The sequence below is a fragment of the Octopus bimaculoides genome, chromosome 23 (assembly GCF_001194135.2).
Source record: "Octopus bimaculoides isolate UCB-OBI-ISO-001 chromosome 23, ASM119413v2, whole genome shotgun sequence".
NCBI classification, from domain to species: Eukaryota; Metazoa; Mollusca; class Cephalopoda; order Octopoda; family Octopodidae; genus Octopus; species Octopus bimaculoides.
This window is the reverse complement of record NC_069003.1, coordinates 36682358-36694279: the sequence shown is the minus strand read 5'-3', so window position 1 is coordinate 36694279 and position 11922 is coordinate 36682358. Positions and strand designations below refer to the sequence as shown.

The window sequence follows — 11922 nt, the reverse complement described above, 5'->3', positions numbered from 1 at the left end:
AATGTGGTTTCTTCTTTCTTCTTTTAATTAATTAAAAAAATATTACTAATGCAGATTTTCTTGACTGTGAGAAGTGAGAAAATGGATGCAATGAAAGGAATTAAGAATCAGGTGAAAATGAACTGAGGAAGAGAGTAGAAAGGAAGAGAGTAGAAAGGAAGAGGGTAGAAAGGAAGAGTTGTATTTGGACTGAAAGTAAAGTTACAAATGAAATAGATGTTCTCATCATTCTGCCTTGAAATAATTTTCAGAAAGGAAAGGTTGTCTTTACAGACATGTTTGTACTTCCATGAATACAAACGGCAAATGAAACTGGAATGTTGTAATCATATTTTTGTTATGTCAGTGGAGAAGTAAATGAAAGATTTCTTGTCTTTTTTTAAATAAAACTATCTTTACTTATATATACATATATATCTATCTATGTGCCAGATCTTACTGAAGCAAGACCAAACAGAACTGAGTAGAGCATATCAGGCAAGCACATTCAAAGAAGAAAGACTTGATAAAATCCTGCATCTCTGTTTATCTGATCCAATGTTTCCAGTTTTTGTGAATCAAGTTGAACAACATATTTATAATTTGAAAAAATAGTTCTATGAACTGAAAGCATGAATATTCGATGGCTTTTTAGATTATGGAAAACATATTTTGACATGAACACAAACATTCACACACACATACACACTCACTAAATACATATGCAGATGTGAAAACACACACACATGTATAGTCACAAACTAAATTCTAACTGCTGAGATTGTTAGAAATAATTTTCTTTTACAAATCTTGGAGTTGTACTTGATTTGAGACTGTATGTTGACATATCTCATGAAATAAAAGTGAATTTTAACAGTTTTGTGTCTTGTTAAATGTCTCTTCCATGCTGTGGCTTTCTAAGAAATCATATTTTTTTCTTTCTATCAATATGCAATGTTCATGAAACATTCAATTTATGTTACTGCAGATTTTGGTTTCAAAATTTTGCCACAAGGCCAGCAATTTCAAGGGAGGGGGATAGGTCAATTACATCAGCCCCAGCACTCAGCTGGTACTTATTTTACTGATCCAAAAAGGATGAAAGGCAAAGTTGACCCCCAATTGTTTTCCCCCAAAATTCCTGTTCTCGGAATCTACATAGTCCGAGATATATTTGTAGAAAATTTCATTAAAAAATATCTATTTTCTCGAAAGTTAAGGCAAATTGAAATGGATGCCAGTGAATTTTCCTAAATTCCCCCACCCCACCCCCTCCTAAAACACTTCCACCTCCACTCCACCCCAACAAAATTTTGCATATCCGGGACCTACATGATATAACATATTTGTAGACAATTTCATTAAAAAATATCCATTTTTCTGAAAGTTATGATCATCCAAAGTCGGGGAGGGGGCACGAATCTGTAGTTATGCCATATATATATATATATACACAATATCTGTTTATACAGGCTATTATATCTACAACAAATATATTGTTGTGGCTATGAGTTGTTTTAACTCTTATATATATAATATATGTGTGTATGATGATATGTCCGAATGTTCAAATTATCGGAAAGATCCAGGGGAATAATTACAACGTAGCCAGATGTCACATAAGTGTTCCTAGGAATCAGTGAGTGTGATCAGGGCTGATTTGGGGACAACAAAACAACGGGAGACTGTAAGCGGAAATGACGTCACTTTCGTAAAAACTATGGCGCTGGAACATCGTTTTGGCTCGATTTGATCTCATTTCACTTGGATCGGCGTTTTCAGGAATTATTTCTGTAAGTAAAATATTTTCACCTGGAAAAATACGTTTCTCTGATTGTATACTTCAAGAAAAACACATAGTCTCTGTAAATATTTCTCATTTTAATTTATCCGCTTTGTTATATTATAATGTTTATGTTTTATAAATTTCGAAAAGAAAACGTGTTTTGCAGCATTTTTTCGGTTTAACAGAATTTATAGAATTATTATTAATTCGTTGTTGTAAGTAGTGTTTATTTTCAAATTCGAAATTAGTATTGACTTCTAACAGACACGGATTACAATATTAAAAATATTATTAATATACTGCTTTTGATAATATATTGTGTCCTCATATTGTTTGTGGTTGAAGGCATATTATATTCTCATTGAACCAAATAAACAAACTTAAGACGATCCAGCTACATCACATATCGATGCTTTCGTTGTTTGAATATTAAAATATATCGACACTTCTTGGTGGAATACTTTTAACAACTAAACTCAGTTAACAAGCACGCTTGATTAAAAACAATATCCTGCATGAGCCAACGACAGAAGCTCTGAGTGGTCTTTCGACTTGCTAAGAATAACAGCCAAATCGGCAATTTTTCGATATACCACTCAAAAACGAAGGATGGCAGCCAAATCTCCCTCATGCCATTTTCTAGCATCTTAATAAATGATGTAGTTTTGGATACATTGTATCTCAAAGATCAATTCTCCCCGTCCATCCCTTTCTACCCACCTCTCTCTCTTGTAAAATTCGTCTTTCTTCTACTTCCGTCTTGTTTACTCAGGTATTTTCAACAATAGAGCTGGGGTGGAAAGCTTTTGATCATAGGTCTGTTGGATCGAGGTTGAACTGGGATTAATTCCAACACAGTATTTGCTATTATTTAGATTACGTGAAACCTATTTTACAGAACACCTTTAAAAACGTACATAAAACAAATTGACGACCACCAAATGGCTATTTAGACCAGCTCCATATGAAGAGGGGAAATAATCTCAAGGTTGTTAAACTCTCCAAAACTGACAATCCATTAAGGGAACAGACAAGCTTTTTGTCTGGAGGTCTGAAAGCATGTTCCTGACACAGTAGCCATCATCAGTACAACACTTATCTGATCTTATTTCCAGTAGACAAAGGACTCAGACTCATACAAAAATGAGTAGAAGTCATTATATTACATTATTTACTTTTCTGTAAGTTTTGGCAGATTTAAAAACAAAAATTATGATAGATTTTGCATCAGAGTAAACCACTAAACAAACATCTCTCTCTCTCTCTCTTATTTTGCGCATTTACTTTTTGTTCAAAAACTGCTTCGTGTAATTCATTTTCCTTAATTGCTGTTTGTCACTACAGGTGTTTTAGATGGCAGGTAATCATTCATATGGAGGATCACAAGGGAGTAACATATATCTAAATACAGGCATGTCAGCCTCAGGACAAGCCCCTCCAATGGCGGGGTCTGCATTAGTCCCACCTTTATCACAACAGCAAATGCATGGTCAGGCAGGTCAGACCGCTCAGCAACAAAACACTCAACAATCCAACATGCTGCCCCAGTCAAGTGGTGGAATGTTATCACAGGGAGGAAGCAGTCAGTTACCAAGTAATGTCCCAGGAAGCCAACAAGGTGGTCAGCTCCCTAAAGAGGTGAATAGTGTTTCCTTGTGTCGACTCGGTCAAGAGATTGTACATGACACAGTACAAAGAGCTGCAGATATCTTTGGTATTCTGAAAACCATATCAGTAAGTTTGCCAATAATCTCTTAATTTTTCATCATAATACTTTTTGCTGATTTCAGCCTTTATTAAAAGACTAATTGATTTTAGTTTGAATAATATCATCATCATCGTTTAACATCCCTTTTTCCTTGTTCGCATGGGTTGAAGAGTTAAATTCTATTGGAATAAAGCTAGTAAAAAATATTTCACCCTAAATTGTTATTGAAAACATCAATGGATGCATCAGTTTTTTTTTTTTTTGTAATTAGTTTAATGCAATATTTCTCTGTTGCAGTTGCCTAATGGTGCTTCTTATAATGTACAACAATACCAAGAGAAGAAAAATAAACTTGATGATCAAATGAGGATTTTGAATTTAGGTTTCCGAAAACTACGTATCATCTCTGAAAAAGTAGAAGAAAGCACTGGTCCAAGAGAAGCAATGTTTTCTTCTGAAGTAAGAATGTTTCGATAGTGATATTTTAAATTATTTTTATTTTTGAACTTATAAGATGCTTTTTTCCTTTCAGAATAACTATTTAAAAAATATGATTTATTATTAAATAGATCTTTCTTTGCTTCTCTATAAAGTTTACTTTTTGTATAAAACAAATCTTTTATTATTGTTGTTATTCTGGATCAGCCCTGATTAAGCAATCTGGTGATGAAAGGATTTCCAGCTATGACCATCCTGACTTTTTTTTCTCTGATGCTTCCTTCTGTTGTAAGGTAGTATGCTGTGATTTGAGGCAAATTCAGCTGCTATTTCTTGCAGATCAAGCACCACGTAAAGAATTCCTTTGTAGTGGCTTAAGAAATCCTTTTTGCCAATCATGGTATCAGCTCCCTTGCACTTTTCCCCCTCAAACCGTACTCCAGTTACTACAATTTCTCAATAATTATCCTCATCACTTATATGTCACCTACATAATGGAAACTATCAACCATATTCTCATAGCTGACAAATTCATAGACTTTCTTATTAGTTGCTAAATGTCACGTATATTTAGAACAGTAAGACCATTGTTCATTATCAATCTGCCAGAAATTCCTTTTGTGTACCCATAGAGTAGTGAGTTACTGTTTACTCTCCTTATCGATCAGGAAAAACCAGTTTAGTGCTGTGTCAGCAATTAGGACTTTGGTGTATGACATGTTGTCCTTTGGACTCTAAGCTATAGTTTCATTTTTGGATCATATTCTACAACTCTTTGGTAGATTCTAAATTAAGAATCAGGGCATCTGCAAATAAAACTACCAAAAATCATCCAGTTTTAATCTACTGAAGAATTAAAACAAATGGTAGAGAATTGATGAGAGGGTTTTTACTGAAGACTATTATTCATCATTATTTAATGTCCATGTTCCATGCTGGCATGGGTTGGATGGTTTGACAGATTCCAGTGGGTCGAAGGACTGCATTCTGGTCCAGTGTTTGCTTCAGCATGGTTTTTATGGCTGGATGCCCTTCCTAAAGCCAACCACCTAACAGTATGTACCTGGTGTTTTGTTTGTACCACCTGCACTAGTGAGGTTATCTTGCAGATTGCAAGACTATAAACCAAGGAAGTCGATGGGGGTGGGGCATGAGAGAAGGGTGGAGAGCAGGTTGTTATTGTGGAGGAGTCACATGACTATTCACATTTAGAAGAAAGGGTGAGAATGATCAGGTGGAACTGCAAAGAGATAAATAGTAGTGATGAGGTGTCCAGGTGGCCCCTCAGGGTATGAGGTGAGTGAGGAGAGAGGAATTAGGAATTTGATGGATGTCTTTTTACTGAATTCTTCACAGAGTTCACTGTCAGTCCTTACCTGCTTTACATAACTTTACCAAGTCTCAGAAGCCATTCATTAGTAATTTTAAGATATTTTTTTGTTTTCTTTTAAAATTGCACATATTGTTATTTTAGTAATTTATTTTTTAATTTCTGTAGAATCTTATACCAATTTGTAACAAGGAATATAACACTGAATTCCTTCGAGATGCTGAAAAAAATAACCTTTACCAAATTGTTTCTGAAGAACACAGAGACATGGTTGAAGTAAGTTTTTGTGTTTGAGTCTGTTTCTGTTCCCATTTTAACTATTTTAATTCGTAAGTAAAATTCTAATCATTTATCTTCTTTTTTTTTTCCAGCGAATACAATTGAAAAGCCGTCAACTGAAGGAAGTTATTGATCACATCCGAACAATAATTTGGGAGATCAATACGATGATCACTATGAGAAAAACTGGCTGATTGATTGATTTTCTATGAATCATCCTGAAGAAAACTTCCATTGGTCCTCTGATAGGTTATATGTACCACACTGGACAGCTGAACTTAGGTACCTTTGCACTGGACTTGGTCAACATTCTACCATTTCTGGTAAACACTGACAATATAAGAATTTACTCCAGATGTGCTCCATTTTCTAATGTGCACAGTCCACCTAAGTCAGTTTCCTTTATCTGGAATATAAATCTGAAGTTGTTGCAACAACAAAGAATATTTACTTTGTGTCCAACAATAGAATATTTAATTCTTATAATACAAATCTTTGTAAATATCACCAAATATATTTGCCATTAAAGTTTACTTTTTTTAAACTTTATTTTCTTGACAGTATTTTTTTTACTTTTACAATGCACTATTTATGTAATCATCAATATATATTTATGTGAGTGTTTTTGTCTCCTTGTCTTAACATCACACAATAATTGTAAAATAAACATCACCATCATACAAGCAGCGTCTTATTTCCAGTCTTCCATGAAAACAAGGTTTGGCAATGGAGGAGCGTCTGGCCATAGAAAATCTGCCTCAATGAACTCTGTCTGACCTATGCAAGCATAGAAAAGTGGATGCTAAAATGATAATTATTTATCTTAGACTAGTTTCAATCCTTTGTTGAGATTTTATCAACATCCAAGCATCTTCTTTATCCACAGAGACACTTCTTACAAATCACCGAATGTTAAGATCCTAAGTAAATTAAATGGATCCCAATTTGTGTATAGAATGCATTCTAGACAGCTGGTTTCATTAGTAAATCACTGTTGTATTACTAATGTTTTCTTTCAATATATACTATACTACAGAATATAGATTTTTAACCAACATTATGTATTGTGTAAACACCTTATCTGTGTATACAATATTTTCAAAGACACAAAAAGATCAACAGGACTTGTTTTTCTATCCATAAAGTTTGTCTATCAAGACAAGATGTTGTTTACATCTGTCTATGCATACAGTTTTGGTTGAATAGTTATCAACATTCTCTGCAGTGCAGTTTAGCACTTTCTTTAATCCCCTATTCTTTTCAGAACCCCATTAATTTAATTATTTCTTTCTTCTTAATCATCTACAATACCCCCACCTCCTCCTTTCATGTGGTGTATGTTTCTTGCTCCTTCTTGCTTTTCTACAATGACCTTACTTTTCTTATCTTAATCTATACGTCCCATGTATATACCCTGCTATTATACAGATTCACCTTTGCCTATATGATCCATTTGTTTTACTTTTCATTCCAACCCCTTCTACTTCCCCACCCATCATTGTCTTATTATTTATATAAAGATATATGTAATCAAACGTTGAAGGAGACCAAAGTCCAGAGAGAGAGCTTTATACAAATAATGTGACCAGCAAATATTTCTATCATATTTATTATGTCCCAACAAAGAAATTTCACCTTTCACTCTAAGGTGACCATCAGAGGTGAATAATATTTATTATTTTGAATAATGCGAGTCCCAAGATATCTTACATGATTAGAAAATTCATACATTAATAAATTTACATAACGTAATAAATGTTATATATTTTCTTAGTTATATTTTACAAAGAAAGAACAAAGTTATATTCCAGCAAGAATTAACATCACAGTGAGAGCAGAGAGTGAACTGCTATCATCTGATAAATGGTATCAGATGGATAGGAAATAACATGATGTGGTATTGAATAGCACACTAACATTACATACAAAGATATAAGTATGTATTCGACTGGATATTATTTTTACTGTAATCTCGCAGCTCATTGAGTTATTTTAAGACACCTTTCGGTGTTTGAACATAAATGGAAGGTGAAGTGACAAAGTTACTTTCCATTTGTTATGCCATTCATGAACTTCAGTAGTTTCACTTTCTCGATCCCAAAATGAAACATCGCTGTACTAATATAACAGTTAACCATATTAGTAGTCTCCTCACACCTTAAGCACTAACTTTTAAAATGGTTGGCGACTGTCAAACTACAAAATACATTGACTTTGTAATTTTAAAAAATGGAAGCGAAAAATGAATATGAAAAAATTTCATTCAATCCATTACTGATACAATTCTTGTTCCTTTTCTGTTGCTGGCATCAAAAACCTATAAAGAAAAATGAAGCTGATTTCTGTCTTAAATTGTTGTTCAACCCTAGATCAAGAAGCCTTGTCACCAAAAAAGATGCTTAAGGCATAACAACCAGGTCCTTTTCTTCCAGCATACAATGTTATTATTATTCAATGTGTCTCCCCATCACCTTTAAGACAGTGAGATTCGGCGGCTATTTCTAGCAGGTCAAATGACCACAGAGTATCCAGCCTTGGGTTGCTATGCCCTTTGCAAACTTTAATATTCTGCATTAATACTGAATTCACCAAAAAATAAAGTGAGAAATACAAAACACCAATATATATATAACATATACATATATATAATTATTAATAATAAAGTGTGGAGACTTGTAAATCCACAAAATTTATTTTATAATCTCTCAAATACTGATCGAAGTAGTTAGCCCTTAACTGAGAGTGAATACAGTATCCACCCGGATAATATAGCTCACTTTTATATATATATATACATACATATATATACTGCCTGTCTCTTGTCAAAGCTTGTTTCTCCAGCGTTCACCACTTCACCTCGTGATGCTTAACAGCCCTCACCGTTTGTTTTTACCGTTTTGTTCTTACTGTCATGTTTTTGTTACCACTTTAACCCTCTGCAAAAATCCCAAATTTTATTTAATTTGCTTTGCGGGAAGGACTGTTTTAATGAAGTCGCGTCTTGTTCCTACCTTCTAAATGCAGAGTAGATAAAACAGGGGACAACTGACGAAGGGATTGTTCTTTATGTTGCCTGTCTCGTTTCTCTACTTGTTTCTTTCGTTGTCCAAAAAAAGTTCGTTTTCCAGGTTTTGTTTTTTTATGTTCTTGTTTTTCATTTTGTTCATGTTTTTTGACGTTCTGTACCCATATATGCATGTATATATTCATATATATGTAGGTATGTAATATTCTGAATTAAAATTATGCACACTTTATTTCTTTATATTGAAGATTTTCTTTTTACTGACTTAACCCTTTCTTGGACAACTAGACAGACAGACAGATAGTACATGATATTACTATGACGATGTGCGGTAATGTTTCACTTCAGCTCACCCTATCACGGTCGACTGATCTACTTCAAACCTCGTTGACATTTTATTAAACGACCTAAATTTTGTGTTACTTGGGACGGTTACAACACTTTGGATTACGTATCTACGCAAACAGGGTCAAATCACAAAGATAAAAATATTTCAATGCTTAATTTCATTTCAATAATATCCTCGTCCCAAATAGTCATTGTTCATTGTTTGTAGTTGAAAAGGAATCCAGAACAAAAGTTAGCCTCGTACACTTTCACTTTTAACCTAAACAATTCCACTTTATTCGCACTGACAACAATAGCAACACCGATGGAGATTTCCTTCGTTTTGAAGCTGCTAATACTACCCGCTCCTCGTTTTTGGAATTTTAGACTTTATGAATTGAAAATTTTTTTTAAAAGGGTTTTAATGTCACAAAGAATAAAAAGCAGAAGCAGCGAGGTATTAAAATTTGAAAAGAACTTTTCATTAAATCTATGAAAGCGGCAAGATCCTCCTCGATAAGATCATTTGTTCTATTCATGGACTTTGAAATAAGTTTTTAATAAATTATATAATGACATAATTTTCTTTATTTCAGTCTTATATAAGGTGGATGGGTTAGCAGTTAAATGCCTCAGTATTTTACACCAAAAATGTTGCTTACTGGGAATGAAACTAAAGTGTTAATCTGGATTAGGGTCAATTAATCTCCACCTTTTATTATATTAATTATGGTGAACATGTATCGAAAAATTACCCGCCGACTCTCATCACAAATGGTCGATTCAAAATTCAGCAATAATTTAAACTTCCCCCGATTATTAACCGCTCTTAATTGTAAAAGTCATTAACTATTATAAATGAGGTTTTTATCTTCATTTAAATGCAGCTATTACTAAATAGAAATTAACTTCAGAATGGTTTGAATGCAATATACGAAAACATCAAATACTGAATAAAAGGTGATTATGGACTATAGCGTACCGTTTTGCAAGCTTTAATTTTCTCTTCATGATAGTTTCTGGCCAATACTCGACCACCATTACATTTACCCGAATGTAAATTTTACAGTAAATCAAAGTAATTTTATGTGTTTTACAGCAAGTCCATGAAATAGATCGTTGCATGTTATTTGTAGTGACTACAACGAAAGTGCAGGCTAAAATATTACTGATAGAGAATCGTGAGAAAATGAAATCGGTACGCTATAATCTAAGATCGCCTAAACTTCAATAGCTATTTATAAATACTGAAAAATTAGGCTTTGAAATAAAATATTCGGTATCATCATACCCGTCTAAGGAGACCAAAGAAATAATATCCATCACGTGAGACGGGTGTTATAGTAAAATTGACTGGAAAAGGGTAAAAGAATTGAGGATGAGGAAGGGAGTAAAAAATTCTTTAACAGAAGGAAACAACAACCCAATTCGTTGCTCTTTTCATTCTCCATGAGGTAAATGATGATTGTTATTCCGAAAGTTTACACTCGTTTTACAAGACAGATGGAAGAGTAAAAATTTACCGAATATTCATGAAGACAAGAGAAATAAATTGCTCCCATTGTTATTATTTATTTGTTATTATTAATTTTTTTATAATAAAATATAATTTCCCTCTAGAATGATAATTTAAATACATTATTTTATCAATTATGTGTATTAAATTAAAAAATAAAGTATATTGTCAAAATTGAGTGGAAAGAATTACACAAAAGATGAGATTTTCATCATGTTGTTGTTGTTCGTTTTCTTGTTGCCAATGATGACCAAAACACCTGACTTTTCATCGTAGCCCTTATATCAAACCAGTCATAAAAAAAAACAAAAAAACAGCGAAGGTCGTCGTCAACAAATGTTTGTTTGATCTTTTTTTTGGTTTTGTTTTCTTATTGATGATATATCAGTTGTAATCCATGATGCAAGAGCAATATTTAGAATTAATTAGTGAAGCTGAATGTAAAGATCAACTTGAGATGGTAGCAGTGGACGCTTGGTTGATATCCGTCGGTGTGTCAGAGCCAGAGAAGGACTCAATAAACCGCACCAACATCGTGAAATGACCAGGAAGAAACACGTAACTTGTATAGACCGACATGGCAAACACTGCCACCAATATAGAATTAACGATCCACCGTTCCATGGGCTCCATCATGTAGATACCAATGCTGAGGATGAAACGGAGGTACCAGTAGGAAATCCAATTCCATATTGATTTGATCATATTTACGGTAAATGGCAGAGGTGTGTAGAGGCACCTGCAACGAATGACATCCAAAACAAGGCGTTACCCCTGTCAGAAGATTGTTATATATTAAACAGGAACCGGAACTCAGGTGCTGGAGTCACTTCCCTTGTACCTCAGTGTAGGATCGTATCAATTTAATTCATTCGCTAATTGATTGACCGGCCGATTAATTAAACAATCAATTAGTGAACTGATTAAAGTAGTTTGGTGACTGATTAATTGACCGAAAGATTAATCAAGTAGTAGAATAGTTAACAATTGACAAATGAAAATTATGTGAAATAGAACCAGTGCGTGTTTATTATTAGTCTACCTATCCTCCAGAGATAAATAAAAAATGTTTCGCACGAATTTACATCATGAATCTTGCAAAAACGAAATACTTCTCTTGTTTTTGACTGATTCAACTTTTGGACTATTTTTTGCAGCCGATATTTCTTGAAGTTCACCGTAAATCTAACGGGGTGGGGCAAGTTTCAATAGAGTCAGAAATTGTCCAGTGCGCCAAAAAGCTGGAATTTCTTAAACATAATAGATTACGATTCTAAATAAAAAGACGTGGGGGCGGGTGGTCTTGATCCTTTTCCCGTTCCATACTTTTTTTTTTAATTTTGGCTCTTTCCGCAAATTATTGTTTAAATTTTCATGATTCAATTACTTGGAGAATTTCAAAATTCCAGCATGTTCATTTTTTTCACTTCGTGTATTTAAAAATTTCGAATGAGAATACACACACACACACACACATCATTTTGTAGGATTTCTTTTTCTTTTTCTTGTTTGCTTGGATAAGATAATTCAAAAG

General features: G+C 33.6%; 2 protein-coding genes across 4 annotated transcripts in view; both read left to right on the top strand.

Annotated features, from left to right (window-relative positions):
- The window catches only part of LOC106873976 (meiotic recombination protein REC114), a 6915-nt gene extending 6056 nt beyond the window's left edge, over positions 1–859 (top strand). For all 3 annotated transcript variants that reach the window (XM_052976074.1, XM_014921523.2, XM_052976072.1), the window contains exon 7: positions 433–859. In XM_052976074.1, coding sequence (XP_052832034.1) covers positions 433–594 — 162 coding nt within the window. In that variant the 3' untranslated portion in view covers positions 595–859. The remainder of the gene's footprint in view (positions 1–432) is intronic.
- Positions 860–1614: 755 nt separating this feature from the next.
- LOC106873975 (mediator of RNA polymerase II transcription subunit 30) lies at positions 1615–6069 on the top strand. The gene is made up of 5 exons (XM_014921522.2): positions 1615–1772; positions 3110–3499; positions 3771–3932; positions 5410–5517; positions 5613–6069. Exons 2-5 carry the CDS (start codon positions 3119–3121, stop codon positions 5712–5714), a joined length of 753 nt encoding a protein of 250 aa, XP_014777008.1. The 5' UTR covers positions 1615–1772; positions 3110–3118; the 3' UTR covers positions 5715–6069.
- The last annotated feature ends 5853 nt before the right edge of the window (positions 6070–11922 follow it).